At 39.2% G+C, this 18,583-nt stretch overlaps 1 protein-coding gene across 5 annotated transcripts in view; it reads left to right on the top strand.

Moving 5' to 3' along the window:
- TMX3 (thioredoxin related transmembrane protein 3) overlaps positions 1–18,583 on the top strand; it is a 44,863-nt gene that overhangs the window by 900 nt on the left and 25,380 nt on the right. For 2 of the 5 annotated variants that reach the window (XM_027575755.2, XM_027575754.2), the window contains exons 2-6: positions 334–388; positions 6,933–6,972; positions 8,187–8,310; positions 15,763–15,808; positions 17,161–17,241. In XM_027575755.2, coding sequence (XP_027431556.1) covers positions 334–388; positions 6,933–6,972; positions 8,187–8,310; positions 15,763–15,808; positions 17,161–17,241 — 346 coding nt within the window. Of the gene's footprint in view, positions 1–333; positions 389–1,809; positions 1,837–6,932; positions 6,973–8,186; positions 8,311–15,762; positions 15,809–17,160; positions 17,242–18,583 lie in introns of those variants that run through there. The other 3 variants (XM_027575757.2, XM_027575756.2, XM_027575758.2) reach the window with 3 other exon arrangements.

Genomic DNA, 18,583 nt, shown 5'->3' with positions numbered 1-18,583 from the left:
GAAATATAGAACGATTTCGTATGTTAAAAAAAAAAGATGGGATGGCAAAGAGGAAAAAAGTGATGAGAGTAAAACCATATTGAAAGAGAACCTGTGTGTTTCAGAATTACCAGCCTGCGTAAACCTTGCGGGTGGCAGTGTAGGTGCCTGCAGAGTGAATATTTAGTAAAGGGATGAACTACATATGCTTATGCGTTGTTTGTGCCTTGGAATGGATCAGTGATGGATTTTATGGTAGATTGTAAAAAATGAAAAACATATGCCTAAGCATGGAGTATGAAACAATAAGTCAGCATTACTGTAAACATTTTGTTCTTTTTTCCTTTTTTCCAGTTTTTTTACTTGATATGGCTTTCTGTAAAGGATTTGTAGAAGATTTAGATGAATCGTAAGTATGTGTGTATTTTAAATGGCATCTTAACTTCTTTAAACTCTGGTGTTATCTAAATGTTTCAATGAATCTGTTTTAATAATAGAGACGGTAATGAGCAATATTTATACGGCACTAATTTTGTTTCAGAAGTTGTCCTGAGTGTTATGTGTACGAAATGGGGTTGTACTCAACAGAGTTTACTAACAGTACCATATTCTGTTTTATCATTTTTCATTATATTTGTTAGCTTCTCTGCATATATCATGATTGAGCAGGTGCTGGAATTTAGTAACCATACTGTATATTTGTTTTTATAGTACCATAGCATTAATAACAAAGCCTTGCTTATAGTCGGGGTGGGTGAGGAGTCCAGCTCCAGACAGAACAAAATCCTATGTGTGATCTTTCAGGCCTGACCATAGGCAATTACAAGGCTTCCTGGCAGGCTTTGGGGGCTGAAGCTGCTCTCCCCACACTAGACTTGGTGCACAGCCAGTGCATTGCAGTCTCTGGAGGGAGTTGTAATCATAGACTAAGGCCCCTAGGCTAGCCAGGCTCACATGCATATTTAGCACGTGCAAGTTGCCTCTTCTGGAGGCCTCCTTATTGGGGCCCTTACCTGGGGCACTTCTTGGCATCTCTACTGAGACCTCCTTATCTAGGGGGTTGGCGGAGGGACTTTTCTTTGCTTGGACTCAGTACTTTTCTACTCCTGTCCCTTCCCCTCTTTGCTTCCCCTGCCCATGGGTTCATAAAGAGGCAGAAGCCTTTGGATGCTCCTCTGTAGTGAGGTGAATTCTCCTGTCCATGTTGCATCCACCTGACCCTCGTCTGGTACTGTTCCGCTTGGAAAAATGGAACATTGAGGAGCTGGCACCTTTTTTTTTAATTTTTTTCCTGTTGGCTTATGTTGTCACAGTAAGTGAATGAAGACTTGATTATTACTTTCAGTTTGGCTTGTTGTCCTAATTAACTGCCTCTACACAACAAATTGGTACAGTAGCAGGGTGGTCATGTGAGCACAGTGCTGTTCTGGAAGAGTAGAAATCCTGAGGATCCCAGGGGGCCCTTCACTAGCCGTGCTAATGGACATTGGGGAGTGAGAACGGATTCTGAAGGGAACCATTGTGGTTTTTTGTTTTTTGTTTTTTTTAAGATTTTATTCATTCATGAGAAAGCGCATAGGAGCGAGCATGAGCAGGGGGAGGGGCAGGGGCAGAGGGAGAAGCAGACTCCCCATGGAGCGGGGCTCGATCCCAGGACCCTAGGATCATGACCTGAGCTGAAGACAGTCACTCAGCTGTCTGAGCCACCCAGGCGCTCCTGAAGGAGCCATATTGTTAACCATAGTGTTAACATGGAGGTGATCTTGTTAAACTTGGTGTCTTGAGGGCTGTGTCACTATAGGCTTCCTCCTTTAGAATGCCCTTCTGTAAAGGATTTGTAGAAGATTTAGATGAATCTCCTCCTGGGGAGGAGAAGGAAGGAGGATGTGAGCAGACACAGACACCCAAGACCCTCACCTTTCTCAGCTGGGTGCAGTGTGAATTTGACAGTTTTGGCCCACCCGTGATAAGCTTCCTGTCACCGAAAAATGGCTGCCCTGCTCTCAGAGGCTGTAGTGGTCCTGTGAGCCACCTTGGTGATCCCTTGGGTCTACGTGGAGAGATGAGGAAACAGTGGATAATGAAACTGTTATGCAGACTCAGATTTCTAGGTTTCTTTTTGATGTTCCTGCTTATTACCAAACCCTTTTAAGCCTTCTAACTATCACAAGTAGTGTCCCCACCAGATGAGTGGAAGAGTCCTAAACATCTACCCAGACCCTGAATAGGTGTTATGTTGAGGTCCCTCTGTCCCCAGGGTGGGCTGGACATCCTCTGCCAAGGTCAGAGTTCACTGGGGAAGTGGGGGAGAATTGTACTTCTTGGGCCTTTTGGATATCCGTGCACAAGTGAGTGTGATCTCTACTTCCCCTGCTACTGGGATGGGGAGGGTACATAAAATGCCTCCCAGTTTTGAGTCTGTGATGACCCTTTTACCCCGGCTTGGCTCAGGGTGAGTACTGTCTAGCCCCTACTACTAAATGTGTTACTGGTGTAGTTGTGTTGTCTCTGTGTACTCCCATTCACCTTTGTCTCTAAGCCCCAGTGGGAACTGCTATAATTAGGGCCATTTTAGTGGAACATGTGAACGACTGTGAACCTACTTGGTTACTAGCTCCTAGCGCCATTGTCTTGAAAGGTAAACAATATTGGCTGCCTGGTGAGTAAAGGAAATAGCCATCCTGATTACTGAGCTGAAGGAAGACAAAGTCCTCTGTGAGACTCTTTCTCCATTCAGTAGCCCCGTCTGGCCTTTGCACAAGGCCTTAGGTACCAGGAGACTGGCTATTGGTTATAGGTCCCTCAGTATCAAAGTGCTGCTCTTGCCACTGGGTGGTACCTGACGTCATGAAGTGGCTACTGGATGTTAGCTTGGTCTGTAGCAGTTAACATTGCAAATGCCTTTTCCATCATCCCCCTCCAGCACACTGATCAGGGTCAATTTCCTTCATGTGAAGTGGATTCCAGCACACCCTTAATGTCCTTCTACAAGGCTCTTCAATTTCCCATCTGTCTGCTATCAAAGGGTAGGCCATGGTCTGGAAAAAGTCTTGCTTCTGGAGGGAGCACTGGATTTCTGTTAGGTTGATGAGAACCTCCTAGAGGGCCTAGACAGGGCACTGCCCAGCAAGGACTGGATGCCATGAAGACTCACAAGTGGCAGTGTGGCTGGGCTGTTAACATAGGCAACATACAAGGACCTAATTCCTGGGCCTGATCTGGGAAGCAGTGTAACATCCATTCCAGAGGAGATTGTTACCAAACTTTTGACCTTTTTTGACCCCAAAAAAAAAAAAAAAAGCCCAGGGATTGTGGGCCTATGTGGCTACTGGTGCTGTCACACAGCCCTGTGGGGATCTTGATGGCACCCTTCCATCAGGTTACAGAAGGGCTGCTGCTCTTGACAGGGGCCCCAACCAACAGGATACCCTGAAGGCCCTCCAGCAGGCCACCAAGCCGCCCCTCTCCTGAGCCCCGCTGGTCCACCTCTGCCATTTGAATTACCCATGTCAGCAAACTCTCAGTTCACTGATCAGAACCTGAGGCAGGACGAACACTATAGGCCAGCATAGACCCGTCATGGGCTGAAAGATACACTCCCTTTGAGAGGCAGTTACTGGCCTTGGATGAGTGTGGTTAGTAGGCTCACATGCAGAACTTCCAGTCATGTTGCTAAATAGGGCCAGCTCTGGGTCTCTAGTGAAGTGGTAATGGAACTTTTAGGAGCCCATCTGGAGTCTTGCAACTCCATGAAAAGGTCTCATGACTACCCCTCCACCTGAGAAATAACACCAAAGGAGGCATTGCCTCCTCTGGCCCAGTGGGGACCCAGACAGACCTCTAGGACCATCCATGGGCCTGGTCACTACTGGCTCCTGTGGGTTAACTTGTAGGAATTGGGTGTGGCTGCCCTCCAACCTGAAAGAGACCTGTCCTTCATCAAGTATGGTAAAGAGCCGTCACACCGTGGGCAGCTTCATGCAGTGTGGAATATTATCTGCCCCACTGTTCCTGTACCTCCTGCTCATTGCTCCAGCCCCAGCAAGTGAGCTCTGCTATGTTTTTCACTGTCTCATGGGCTGTGGCTAATGGCTTGGCCGTTTGGTTGTGTAGCAAATAAAACAGGGCCTCCTGTGGAGATGAGACATCTGGATGAAGATTATCTGCTCCTCCTAAGTGTTTTTTCCTAATTGTTTTTATAGCATACAACATTATATTAGTTTCAGGTGTACAGCATAGTGACTCAGCAGTGCTGTGCGTTATGCAGTGCCCATCGAGAGTGTTTTGTAACCTGTGTGAATGCTCACCAGAAAGGCCCCTATGCTGCAAAAGGAAACATAACCAATGAGCATATCATGCTTTCAGCTCAATGTGGAAACTGAATTGTTCTCCACACCAGAGCAAGCAGGTGCACAATCAGTTGCCTCCTGGATCCACAAGAGTATGGCCCGTGGAGATTCAGATACCATCCTAATGGGGCTGGCAGGACATGGGCCGCCACTGTGGTGAGAAGACACAAAAAGAGCATGAAAGAGCCATCCCACTTGTCAGACCCTGGTCAAGGCTAAAACTACTGCCCCCAAACAGTTTCCTTCAAGTATATGTGCTAGGGCATTCTCAGCAGATAGAACAGGCTCGGCCCCTTTTGCCATCGATTGTGTTTCAGTGGATTGTGATATCAGTTGACACTTTCTTTGGATTTCGCCTAGCCATTTCCACGCATTCCTCAGACTCCAGCCACACTCTCCAGGCCCTGCAAGGCCACATTTGTTTCCTTTTCAGGTTCCCTGAGAACACTGCCTCTGGTAACAGTCCTGGAATTTATGCTCATACCCATCAGTTGGCCCAGTCATGGGCATACAACAGACTCTCTCTGCTCCATATCACCCCTAATCCACAGGGGTACTTGAGCGTTTTAATGAACATTTGAAGTATGGGCTTAATCAGCCGATGAGAGGGGATAAGATTACCCCAGCCTGGACTCTACATCTCGGGCCTGGGTCTCAATGCAGCAATTCCCCAAATCAGCTTCTTTGCCAGGTTATCTGTCCCCTTCCTTCAATTTGACAATTACTGACTCTATAGTCCCTGTGGGGCACCTGTAAAGGACTTCCATACCAACTCCTTCCCAAAGACTGAGATCAGTGGGAGATGAAAATGGCTATTAAATATCAAGGACTAGGAGATAATAACCTCCTGCATTTGCCCCTGGGTACAGAGTATGAGTCTTTGCTTCAAGAAAGTGATGTACGGTATGTACAGTAGAACTTTTATTAAACATGAGGGGAGCAAAGGCAGAAGATTTGGGTTTACCAACCTGGGGGATCGATTAAGGGTGTTATCCTTGCCCATGGTTCAGGACAGACTGTGTCACAGCTGGACAGATGTGAGTGCTGTTGGACTGAAGAGCTCAGATACTGGACATGTGTTCTCTTTGTAGGTTCAAGACTCTTACTAAAATAACCCCATAAAGAACTTTTGTCACTCATTCAGTATAGATTAAATATAGGTCACTGTGCAAGGTACTAAGAGATGAAACAAGCATATTTATAGTTGGATAATATGTAAAGACAATGTGTGGAAATTGGTAAGAATCCTAAAGAGGATAAAGATGATGTGGAGAGATTGTTTCTAGCTGTGAGGAATTTAGGAAGGCATTATGGAGTAAGAAATGCTTTTAGCTGGGTAGGATGTGAACATGAAAGAATGTAGAAAGTCAAACAAACATTGTGAATTTAGCTGTGATAAATACCATGAGTTGATTAGGAATCATAGGATGCTTATATTTGATTGGAAAGATAAGCTGGAACCAGCACATGAGTACATGTAGCAATTTATACTTCTTTTTCTAGGTGGTGGAAGGGCACCTAGAAGGTGTCAAATAAGAGAAACATGATCGGATGATCAGAACCGTGTTTCAGGAAAATTCTTTGACTGTAGGCTCTTGTGTCAGGGGGTCCCCAAAAGCACTCCCAGGCTTGGTTATTGGTGAGGAGCACTCAGAGGGCTCAGCGTATTGTGGAAGTCACAGTTATGATTTATTGCAGTGAAGGGGCACACAGCAAAACCAACAAAGGGAAAAGCCAATGTGGGGTAAATTCCAGAGGAAACCAGGAACAGGTTCCAGGAGTCCTCTCCTAGTGGAGTTATATAGGATGTGCTTAATTCTTCCATCAGGAGTTCTGACCACATGTTTGAAATGTTCTCTACCAAGGAAGCTCATTAGAGACTCAGTGCTTAGGGATTCTTATTGGGGGATGGTCATGTAAGGACCTTCCTGCCTAGTCTATACCAAAATTTCAGATCCGGGAAGGAAAGCAGATGTCATCATAAAACCACTTTGTTTGCACAGTGTTGGAACAGTGAGCTATCTTACCAGGAAAAGGTGGAAACGCTCCTGAAATTCAAGTTCCCGGATGCCAACCAAGGGTCAGTCTTGGAAGCAGACCTTTTTAAGGATAGCAGCCTCAGTTTAGCTATGCTAACTGTAATGCACAGGAGTAAACGGAACAGAGGGGCCGGGAGCTAAGGCCTCTATCTGTGTTTTACCAAGTCCCACTTAGTTTTTTTTTCCATTTAATTTTCTTAAAGATTTTATTTATTTCAGAGAGAGAGCATGACCAGGGGGAGCTGCAAAGGGAGAGGGAGAAGTAAGACTCCCCCACTGAGCAGGGAGCCTGATGTGGGACTCGATCCCAGGGCCCTGGGATCAGGACCTGAGCCACCCAGGCACCCCAATTTTTTTTATTTTGTACTTCTGATTATCAGTTCTCTACTTTTTAAAAGATGTTTAATGGATAAGATTTAGAGGTCACTTAGTAAAAATTTTACATAAAAACTTGTTGAAAGAATTTGTTCCATGCTCCAGTATTTATCAGTTTATCAGCCCCACATATTGTAAAGTAGAAACAAACATGCAATCAGAAATTTGTTTTCTCATGTTTGTTTTTTAGGTTTAAAGACAATCGGAAAGATGACATTTGGCTTGTAGATGTGAGTATGTAAATTTTTGTACTAATTAACTACCCCTGCCATTTTAAGAATTATTTTCTCTTCTCCTGCACACATATATGGTAATATATGGTTAGTGTTTATGTATATTATTCAGGTTTTGTCACGTAGTGTTATGTAGGTTATCACATTAAAATGAACCTCAGAGCCTTAAGGTCCCTGGCAGGGGAACCTGTTTTTGCTGAAATTCTGAAGAGGCCGACATATGGATTATGTCTGAGGGAGATTGTGGTATGATTTTACTACTAAATTCACTCTTCTTTTTTCCTGTTATGCAAGAAATTATTTATGTTATTATTACTTGACAGTAACAATCTTATTTTCATTTTAATGGGGAACAAAATCAAATTTTCATCTTCCTTTTTTCACTTTCAAGTTTAGAATGTATTTAAACCTCATGTTGTTGGGGATTCCTTTTATCTTGTTTCAGTAAAAATGTAGAGTGGCAGCAAAAGAGATGGAATGAGAATAGCAGAGTTGACAGTTGCTGAAGCCAAGCGATGGGGCATGAGAGTCCATTGTTTAATTCTTCCTCTCCTTTTGTGCATGTTTGAATGTTTCCATAATATAATGTTAAAGAATAGATAAATCTTATTTCATGAAAGTACAACAAGCAGTGTCCCTACACCATTGTACTAGAGGAACCTATTTCCACCTCAGCCCTCTGGTGATCCTGAAGAAAAAGGAACTGTGGTTTTAGTTTAATCCACCTGACTTGTCCCTATTGCCAAGCCAGTCATCTTGGTGATCCCCCCATGCCTTACCGGTAGTTATGCTTAAAGTAACAAAGGTACTTGCTGTGTTGGGGTTTTCGTAATAGAAATAGACTCATGTTCATCACGAACGCTTAAGAGATGTGTGTGATGTATGTGTATTCATTTTATATGTGACATAGACTGACTGAAGCAAAGCTGTTTTTATTGTAAATTATCTGTTTTAAATAGGAATAAGTAGTCATTTTAAATGAACTTAAGGTAATATCAGTGTTGACGTATATGCTAGGAGTTAAACTAATTAGATTCGTGGTGTGTGTGTTTTGCCTTTTATTATGTAACTACTTCAGAAATTATATTTAGACTTTTTATCTGAAATGAACTCATCAGATCACTTAGTCAAAGAGAGTCTTTAAAAATTAAGATTGATATACACAATAGCACAATATTTTAGTGGTTGTCTTTTCTTTTTCCCCCAACAAGTTTTATGCACCATGGTGTGGCCATTGTAAAAAACTGGAACCGATTTGGAATGAAGTTGGTCTTGAGATGAAAAGTATTGGTTCTCCAGTTAAAGTTGGAAAGATGGATGCTACTTCCTATTCCAGTAAGCACTTACTCAGTTTATTATTTTACTGTTCTCATAGTGCAAATGCTTTACTTAATGTGAAGCAGTATTCAAGGTAGGAGGAAGAAATACTTATTTTTTGCTCAGGTAAATTAAGGTTATTTTAATAATTAAAGATTGTATACTTTATGCGTTAAGTGATTTAGCCATCAAATGCGTAATATGCATGTATGTTAATCTTCTGCCTAACATGTATGTATAAGCCATTGTTCCTACTTTGAGCCCCCTTGAGATGTGCTGTTTACCTGCGGCAACTACAGAAATTTGAGTGTCAAACAGTTGATGTTGCTGTGTGAATTCAGAATGAGAGTTGTCGGAGTAGCCAGAGTGCCTAAGATATTTGTCATCTGACCTTTTCCAGACAAGTTTACCAATGCCTATCTTAAAGGATTTGAGAAAAGAAGAATTTAAGTTTAGAGAAGTTTGAAGTATCATAGAAATTTGGAAAGAGCATGGCTTCAGAAAGCAGACCTGAATTGAAATCCTGCTTCGGCCTGCTACTTTTGCCATGTAAAATGGGAAAAGTTTCTTAACATCTCTTAAGTTTAGATGTCTGCATTGGTAAATATTTAATTGTCATGTGGCTTTCATTGGTTTTTTTGAGATTTGAATGATGTAGCACATGTCCAGTCCCTTATAGTATTCAATACATCTAGGTTCCCTTTTCCTTTAATCAATGAAGAAAGTGGAATTGTGTAATACACATTTCTTTCTAGGAAATCAGGATTATGCTCAGGATACAGCTTTGGAAAAGGACAGGCCTGTGGGGTTTTTTTGTTTGTTTTTATTTTGTTTTTGTTTTTTAAAGATTTTATTTATTTATATGTCAGAGAGAGCGAGCATGCACACAAGCAGGGGGAGTGGCAGGCAGAGGGAGAAGCAGGCTTCCCGCTGAGCAGGGAGCCTGATGCGGGGCTCGATCCCAGGACCCTGGGATCATGACCTGAGCCAGAGGCAGACACTTAACAGACTGAGCCAACCAGGAGTCCCAGGATAGGCCTATCTTTTAATCCCAAATTTCCCATGTGCCTACTTCTGGGGCTTTGAGAAAGGCCTTAACCTCTCAATTTTAGTTTCTATGTCTGTAAGTGGGAAAGTAATAATCCTGAAGGTTGTGAGGATTGTATTAACATTTCATATTCAAAATCCCTTGCACAGTGGCTAGCACACATAAGATGAAGTATAAGACCAGATTTTAGAGGTCTGTCACATCATGGTGTTTTAGACTTTATCAGTTGTCAATTGAGAAGTAATGGACATTTTTGAGAAGCAGTTGACTTGATAAAAATGTTTTTGGCAGCAACATGTACGATGCAAAAGAAAAGCAATTAGAGACAAGAAAATCATGTAGGTCAGTTTTTGTATGCATCTTGCTGTAGGATGCTGAAAGCCCAGACTTGGTAATGACAGTGGAGTGAAGAGGACATAGTAATCCTCACAGACATCTTCAAGGATGAAATCACAGCTGTGATAGACTGGCTTTGTAGTATAAAGAAAAAAAATCAAAAGTAATAGTATAAGATTCTTAGCATGGTTACTGAACTACACTACTACAAGGTTATATGGAAAGAGTAATTTTCTGTGTGTTTCCATGTTAGCAGCTGCTGTGAATTTATGGTATTGGCTTACTGATGTTTGGGAACAGGGAACTAGAGAGCAGTTACATGTGAGGGCTGGAATTACAGTCAAACAAATAAGTTATTAAAACTGAGAGAAGACCAGAGCAATGGCAGGAATTACTGTAGACAGAGATTGATTTCTTGAAATAAGCTTTTAACAGTGTTTGAGAAATTATTGCTTTCAACTGTTGCTCCTGAAAGTAAGCTCTCGTGTCTAGGCAATCTTGTGTTGTGTGTTGATTAGGCCTGCACATGTGAATGAACACATGTGCCTGTGTTCATTCACATTGTCACTCGTATTCACCTCAGTGTTTACTAACTAGAGTATTAGTCTCTAGAGATTAAAGGAAGACCAGAATGAATCCTTCTTGTCCAGGAAATGCTTAGTCCAATAGAAGGAGAAATATGAATAAACCAACAGGTAGAATAAAGTCTCAAACATAGCAAATTCTTGTGATCATTTGAGTCATCTAATGGAGTCATAAAGTAAAATAACGTATAAAGGAGTGTGGGTATATAAAGATAAATAATCAGTGAAAAAAATAGTACCCACAAATCCAGCAAAAACCCTTTTTTTTTAAAAGATTTATTTATTTATTTATTTATTTATTTGACAGAGAGAGACACAGTGAGAGAGGGAACACAAGCAGGGGGAGTGGGAGAGGGAGAAGCAGGCTTCCCACCGAGCAGGGAGCCCGATGCGGGGCTCGATCCCAGGACCCTGGGATCATGGCCCGAGCTGAAGGCAGATGCTTAACGACTGAGCCACCCAGGTGCCCCAATCCAGCAAAAACCTTAATGGTAAACTACTCATGTGTTGCTACAGTGATAACTGTTTACATTAAGTCAATTCTTTTTGTAGTATCTAATTCATTAGCTTACTCTTCTGTATGTACTAAGTGCCTGTGTGTGTCACTATTAAGTGACACTATGTTAGGGGAAAAATAGCTAAGACTTCTTTCTGAGTAGCTTAGAAAAGAAAATGCTTTAAATGTTGTGATTAAAATGCAATATTCTTATAGGTGTTAAGACTTCATATATGGTTTGTAGCTTTTTAGGTACTTTACGATGGGACTCTTTTTTATCCCGTATTCATAATCCATTAAGAGGTTTAAATTTTTGCCTCTGATCTGTGACTGTTACAGACTTATTGTTCGTTTAGCATCGTGTTATGTATTATGTTGAATTAATAGGAAGAAACCTCTATAGAGCATGCAGAACACATTATCTCAAGCAAACCGTCTAGCTTTGGGAAAAGGGATAGGGGACCTGGTATACGGGGATGATCCTCTGCCAAGGACTGTGGTGGGTGCTTCTCCTATACTTTATGTCCTTTACTCCTTGGATGTGCAATGCTAAACCCTCCACCCCCTTTCCCAAGCTACATGGTAATGTTTGTTTGTGAATCCTTGTGACTATTTGCATCATACAAACAGCCTATTGAAAAATCATTCTTTTGTCAAAAAGTTGTAGAGTTAGTATTCATTCAGAGGGTATCTCGTGAGCCTTTAACTATATGCCAGTATGTACCAGGCACATTCTAGGCCTAATGATACATCAGTGACCAAAACAGACAATAATTTCTACTCTCATGGAGATTATATTCTGGAGGGGAGAGACAAACAATAAAAACATAAGTAGATTGTTATGTTACTTAGTGTTTGATGTCAGTGATGGATGCATTTTCTACTTTACTGTAGAATCAAGGAGATGTTTTATGTGCTTACGGAGAAAATATTACCTTCCCTAGTATTTTTTTTAAAAAGGCGTATTTAAAAACTACTGTCTAGAGATTGTACAAATAAATTTTGGGCATATAATTCTTAAAGTTTTTTAAATACCTCAAGGCAGCTCCATTACAGGCATTTTAGTAGAAAAAGGTAAAGAAATTGAATTCTTTTTTCAAACTAGCTGTCAACATTATTCTATGTCTAACTGTAAATACTGAAGGCTTGGCTGTTTCCTGTGTATTTCATCCATCTCCATAGGTCACTTTTCAGGCATTTGCAGCATCAGTGTATCTCAGCATTTAGTCTGCAGACCACCTGCATTAGGATTACCTGGGCTGTTCAATGTAAATTTAGACTCTGAAGACTAACATCAGCCCTACCCAATGAAAGTCTTTGAGACTAGGTCATGAGAATCTGTATTTTTAACGTGGACTTCAGGTAATTCTGCTGCACGTCTAAGTTGGAGAACCATAGAATAAAGTATTATTCCGGTGAACAGTTATTTAAATGATTGGGCTTGAGGTGGGATAGGATTATTCAGTGATCAAGTATAAAAAATCTCTTAAGAGTATTTGAGGGTAGCTTATTTCTCAGTCATGCAAGTGCAGAGATTGGAAGCGCATGCCATCACACTCAGTCTAAGACATCTCTGTGTACAGAATTCTTGAACCAGAGAAATTTGAACTCTCATGAATTATCCTGTGTGTTTGGAATTGTATCAAAATTTTCTTGATGCATGGTTTTAACTGATAATGCTGTAATCAACATAAAAAAACTATATAAAGATAGATATTTTAGCCTCTCTTTCTGTACATAACCCCTTCCAAAATCAAGTACCGGAATTGTTTCTCATTTGTAAAATATGTTATGATGCTACCTGTAATGGTGTACTGATTTCTATTTTGAAACCACTGAAATCCTGTTTATTCCTCAACATAAGTGTGATACTTATTTTATGTTAAAGGTCATAATTTATTTCTCGTTGATGTGTAAACTTGGAATGACATTTGGCCAATAGCATTCTAATTTCTTGCTCACAGATTATATTGGCAAATTAATTTTATCCTTCTTTCTAAATTACAAGCCCTTTTTGGTCAGTGATTATATTTCGGAGTTGCTCAGTCTTGGCACTAAGGGTATTTTGGGCCAAATAATCCTTTGTTTGGGGGGAAGGGTTGCTGTGCATTGTAGGGTATTTAGCACCATCCCTGATCTCAACCCACTCGATATCAGTAACAGCCTTCTGCCCATCCCACTGCCCTCCAAAGTGACGGCAACCAAAAATGGCTCTAGACATCGCCCAGTGTCTCCTGGAGGGCACAGTCTACCCCAGTGGAGAACAACTGTATTTTATATCCTCTTCGGGTTAGACACATAGTAACACTCAGTAAATACTAAGAAAAATAGTATTCTGACCTGAGAAGGACTTCACATTAATTGCAGCTCCTCCTCCTTCCCCCTGCCCATTGTGCAGATGAAGAAACAGCAGGTAGTTAGCAGTGAAATGACGGAGTCATTTCAAACACCGAAGTTAGAGGTAGAATCAGGACCAGAGTCTGAGATCACGTGATTCACATCCAAGCCTCGCTGTACCATCAAGTTGTTATCATTTCAAGGAGAAAACAGGAAATAAGGCCTCGTTTTATGAGCATTTAAAATTATAAAATTTCATGTTACAAATGGATTCTTGAATTTGTGAAGGAATTGATCTCAGGTCTCTATGCGAACCATTGCGAACCATTGTTTTCTAATTTGAAAAAATAACTAAAAGTTAAAAGTCAGACTTGAGCTTCATTCATGGTCCTGCTGCCTTATCAGGGCTCGCTTTCAAACCAGTTACAAGTCTACGTATCGGCTTCTTTACCGGAAAAGTAGTAGTAGTACACCCTTGTGCTGCTCACAGAATTGTCTGCAGGTGTAGTTGAAGGCCTGTCAAAGTCAGCTCCAAAACATTTTACATGTGGTACTTCTCACTCCACGCACACTGATGTGTCTGCAGGTAACTCCCTAACAGTGAGATAGGATCAGAAATAGAGAGGAATTGGACCTAGCGTTTGAGGATCTCTGTGTGCCAAGCTCCTCTCAGATTCTTTTCCACATGTTTTCTCATTTTAAAATCCCACCCATAAGCTGAAGAAAATGAGTGCTGTCCTCAGAAGGGAAAGAGCTGCCTGGATGATAAATGAGAAGTTGGAATCCTAACCTACATCATTTTAAGTCTATAACCCATGCTTTGCTTGTGTGCTTTATATATATGTGTGTGTGTGTGTGTATAACTGTTTCCCTAGGGAAACCTAAATGTGAGGTTTTAGGAGTCACTGCCAGTTGAAATTCTATCAAAAATGAAGTTTAATGCTCAAAGAGTCAAGGTATAATAGAGTAGGTGGCATTATGTATCTCCATCTTAGAGATACCCTGTGGCGTTAAATGTGGAGCTGGGATTTTTTTCTCTGAAACCTGTTTTGAGAACCACCACTGTATTTTCTCACTGATTGCATATTTTCTTTATTTGATTTGTTTATAAAAAACCTTTACAATAAATTAAACAAAGAATTGATAGATATGCCTCCCCCCACCCCGTCAATTATATTAGTCTTAGTGGAAGGTAATTAAGGGCTGATGTTTTCCTGCCACCTTAATGTGGAAAGGGGGCATTAAGAACATCTTTTACTCTCATAATCCCCCCAAATCATTTTTATATTTTTCCTTTTCTGAGTAAAGAAGTCAATCTCAGTAACCACAGTGTGCAGTTAGAGTCTGTTGGACAGAATTAAATCCTACATTGCAGATGGGCACAAATAAATTATATAATTGGTTTAAGTTCACATAGCTATTCAGAGGCAGGACCTATATCTTCAGAACCTGAGTTATTTTTGTTACCTCTGCTGTTTGTGTTGCTTCTAATAAAAACCAGTGTTGATCAGTGTCCAGAACCTTCCAGTCACCTTTCTCTATATGTTTAAGGGAGAAACTCTATTGATGACAAAGGAAGGCTGAGAGATTTTGACTATTAATTTTGCCACAGATTCACTTTGTCATCATTCTTGTGTAGTGGGCGGTGCTAAGAAACCAGAGTAATGATTACTAAAGTGATTGGTAAACCAGAACTCACGGACAGTAGTGTCCTTATACCCAACTGTGGTAAAATGTCCTTGAAATAAATAAAATTAACAAAGGGAGGGATCGTATGAACAAATACATTATATTTTATTTAAACTGGTATATGTGTAAATATATTGTATATTGTCTCTTAACTGAGATGGTTTCATTTCTTTGCTCTTCTAGTTGCCTTGAATTTGTAAAGTAGGAAGGTATATTTGCAGTAGGGATTTCTGTACCTCTTAAAGTCCTAATTCTTTATTTGATTGTTTTTGTTTCTTCTTTCCCTCAAAAAAGCTGCCATTGTAGCAACTGTATCTCATTTTAATTAACATGAGGACTTCAGGATAATCTTTGAAAATAACTAGAATTTTTCTGGGTTATTACAAAAGCAGAAACTTCTAAAACAAGTAGATAAAGTTGCTCTTAGATCATGTATTGACTGCAGAAATTAAGTAATTTTGCAAATACAATTTATCTTTTTAAAATTAAAACACAATGCAGTTCTTTTAAGACTCAGAAAACACGAAAGGATGGGCTTTGCTTTTTTGTTTTTTTGTTTTTTTTTTTTTACTTATTTTCGCAAGGAACCAATGAGACCTAGAAAAAAAGTATTTGTCCTGGAAAATGAAATCAAATTACAAGTGAGACTTTATATATATATATATATATATATATATTTTTTTTTTTTTAACAAGAATATCTTAAAATAAGTACTTCAGGGATAAAATTTTAACTATTCTTTTGGCATTTATTTCTTAGTCATAGCGTTTTGTGTGGGCATAGGTTGGATTATTAAGCAATTGTTTTGTATGAGAATGTCATATTTTTTCTTTTTTGTGTGTGAATTTATATTCTAAGACTTGAAAACAACACATCTTTATGGGTTTGTATAAATATATTTTTAAGTAAAAGGCTCATTTACTACCTAGTTTCTCATTTTTAAAAAAAATTTAGAATTATTTATTCTTTTTCTTATCAAGGCATTGCTTCAGAGTTTGGAGTTCGAGGTTATCCAACAATTAAGCTGTAAGTTGAGTGTTGTATGTTTATATGTGTATTTTTCTTAGTTCACTCTACTTACGTTTTATTACATTAATTTCTAGTAGCATCCTTGGAGGATTGAAGATTTGGGTTCAGCAATTCTTTCTAGGTGCAGTATGTGATCAAAGGAGAGGGACTGCATCCTCCTGCTTTTCTTGGTATTTAAGTGAGTGTGTTGTTTACTAAATGCACTCTGAGTGCTCGCTGCGTGGCAGGCATCCTGCCGGACAAGATGTACAGCTGTAAAGTATGAAAGGTCTTTTACCCTTGAGGAGCTCAAGAGTGTATTCTGCTGTATCATGTGAATCCTGTCTCTTAACAAATTTTACTTTTCTATAATTGAAATAGACTTATTTCATTAGAAAGGAAAGAAAGAGAATCAAATTGATGGATTTAATTCTGATCTCTTGTAAGTGTTGGCAAAGTCTAATATAAAGTGTATATAAGTTGGGAGAAATGGTGTGCTCATTCTAAAGGATTTATTTCATAATCATAATTTTATTGAATTTTCTCTCGAGTTTCATCCTTATTTTGGTAATGTGCGAGTTGAGGAATTATTTTGAAACTTATTTTTATAATTAAGTTTTATTTCAGTGTTTTAAAATCTCAAATTTCAAAATTTGACTAATTTTAATTCTTTATTTCTTGGGTTTTGTGTTGACTTCCCTCCTTCCCCTACTTTTAAAAAATCTTGTTAAGCCTCCTTTACTTGTGTTAAGTAAATTATCCTTTCTGTTCTTTTTTGTTTGTTTTAGATGTTCTATTGTCCTTTCACATTTTTTTTAAAATCTCAGTTGGATAAAATAAATAAAAATAAATCTCAGTTGGATACATCATTGACAGGCTTTTGGAAAATTATCTTAATTTTATAGAATAGATGTTTTATGCCTTTTTCTACTCTATAATCTTGGAGCATCTTTCAAGTTCCTATGATGTTGTCTTGCTTAAAATTTGTTTTCTCTCTACCAAAATACTATGAATTCCCTCTCATTTTTTTAAACTAGAGAAGATAGTGAGAATTATGCTTTGATAAGCTCTTGACCATGAATGTGTAGATTATGACTTTTCAGAAGCATAGACACAATGCAACTATTACATACAAAGTAAACTATTTTCATGTAATTTTAATAAAATACAGCCTTTTTCTTTATATTTTGAGTTGTTGATCCCCTGTAGCCAGTTGCCTATTGTATTTCACATGGTTATGCTACTTCTGAAACAACTCTGCATTTACTATTTTATATACTATAATTTTATATAACAATACTGATTAGTATTAACTGTTAAAACCGTTGAAATAATCTAAGCTTCTATCCTTTTTTTTTTTCTTTTTTAAGATTAAAGGGGGACTTGGCATATAATTACAGAGGACCACGAACTAAAGATGATATTATTGAGTTTGCTCACAGAGTGTCTGGGTAAGTTTTTATTGGGAAAGGCTTTTACTATATAATTACTAATATTTTATAGCAGCAATGTCCACAGTAGGCAAAATATGGAAAGAGCCCAGATGTCCATCAACAGATGAATGGGTAAAGAAGAGGTGGTGTGTATATATATATATACAATCGAATGTTAGCCATTAAAAAAAATGAAATCTTGCCATTTGGAACCACATGGATGGAACTAGAGAATATTATGTTAAGTGAAATAAGTCAGTCAGAGAAAGACAAATACCATTTTTCACTCATATGTGGAGTTTAAGAAATAAAACAGGTGGGAAGAAAAAATAAAGTAAGATAAAAACAGAGAGAGAGACAAACCATAAGCGACTCTTAACTCTGGGAAACAGACTGAGGATTGCTGGAGGGTAGGTGGGTGGGGGATGGGGTGACTGGGGGATGGGCGTTAAGGACGACACTGGGTGTTATATGCAACTGATAAATCACTAAATTCTGCTCCCGAAACTAATAATATATTATATGTTAACTTAATTGAATTTAAATAATTTTTTTTTTAAATACTAGTACTTTAAAATTAAATGCAATTTTGGGGCACCTAGGTGGCACGGTCAGTTAAGCTTCCGACTCTTGATTTTGGCTCAGGTCATGATCTTTGAGTCATGAAATCAAGCCCCACGTTGGGCTCCATGCTGAGCGTGGAGCCTGTTTACGATTCTCACTCCCTCCCTCTGCTCCTCCCCACTGTGCATGCACACTCTCTCTCTAAAAAAATAAAGATAAAGCTTAATGTATTTTAATAGACCATATTGAACCCACATTTTTTAGCGACTTACCCTAAATAACATCTGTGTTCATTTATAACAAAAGGTAGTCACATGTAGCATATGCAAAGAGATACTTTAAAGAAACAAAAGGAACTATGACTTGTATTTGTTAACCTCATATTAAATTCATTTCATTTGTAGAAAAAAAAATTTCCCCAGTGGATTTTTTCATGTTTTATTTTTTTAAAGATTTTACTTATTTATTTACAGATAGCCAGAGAGCACAAGCAGGGGGAGCAGCAGAGAGAGGGAGAAGCAGACTCTCCGTTGAGCAGGGAGCCCAATGTGGGGCTCAATCCCAGGACCCCAGAATCATGATCTGAACTAAAGGCAGATGCTTAACCCACTAAGCTACCCAGGCACCCCTGCCAGTGGATTTTTTAATGCATTTTCAGAATTTGATTACTTCTAATAACCTTGTGAATTGTAGTTTTATTTTACTATAAATTTGCTTTTATACTACTTCATTTATGTCAGGTTATTTTTCCTGTTACTTAATTTCAGAGCTTTTAAAAGAAACCCCACAATATTAT

Source organism: Zalophus californianus, chromosome 14 (assembly GCF_009762305.2).
Source record: "Zalophus californianus isolate mZalCal1 chromosome 14, mZalCal1.pri.v2, whole genome shotgun sequence".
In the NCBI taxonomy this organism is placed as follows: domain Eukaryota; kingdom Metazoa; phylum Chordata; class Mammalia; order Carnivora; family Otariidae; genus Zalophus; species Zalophus californianus.
This window is presented reverse-complemented; position numbering and strand designations above follow the sequence as displayed.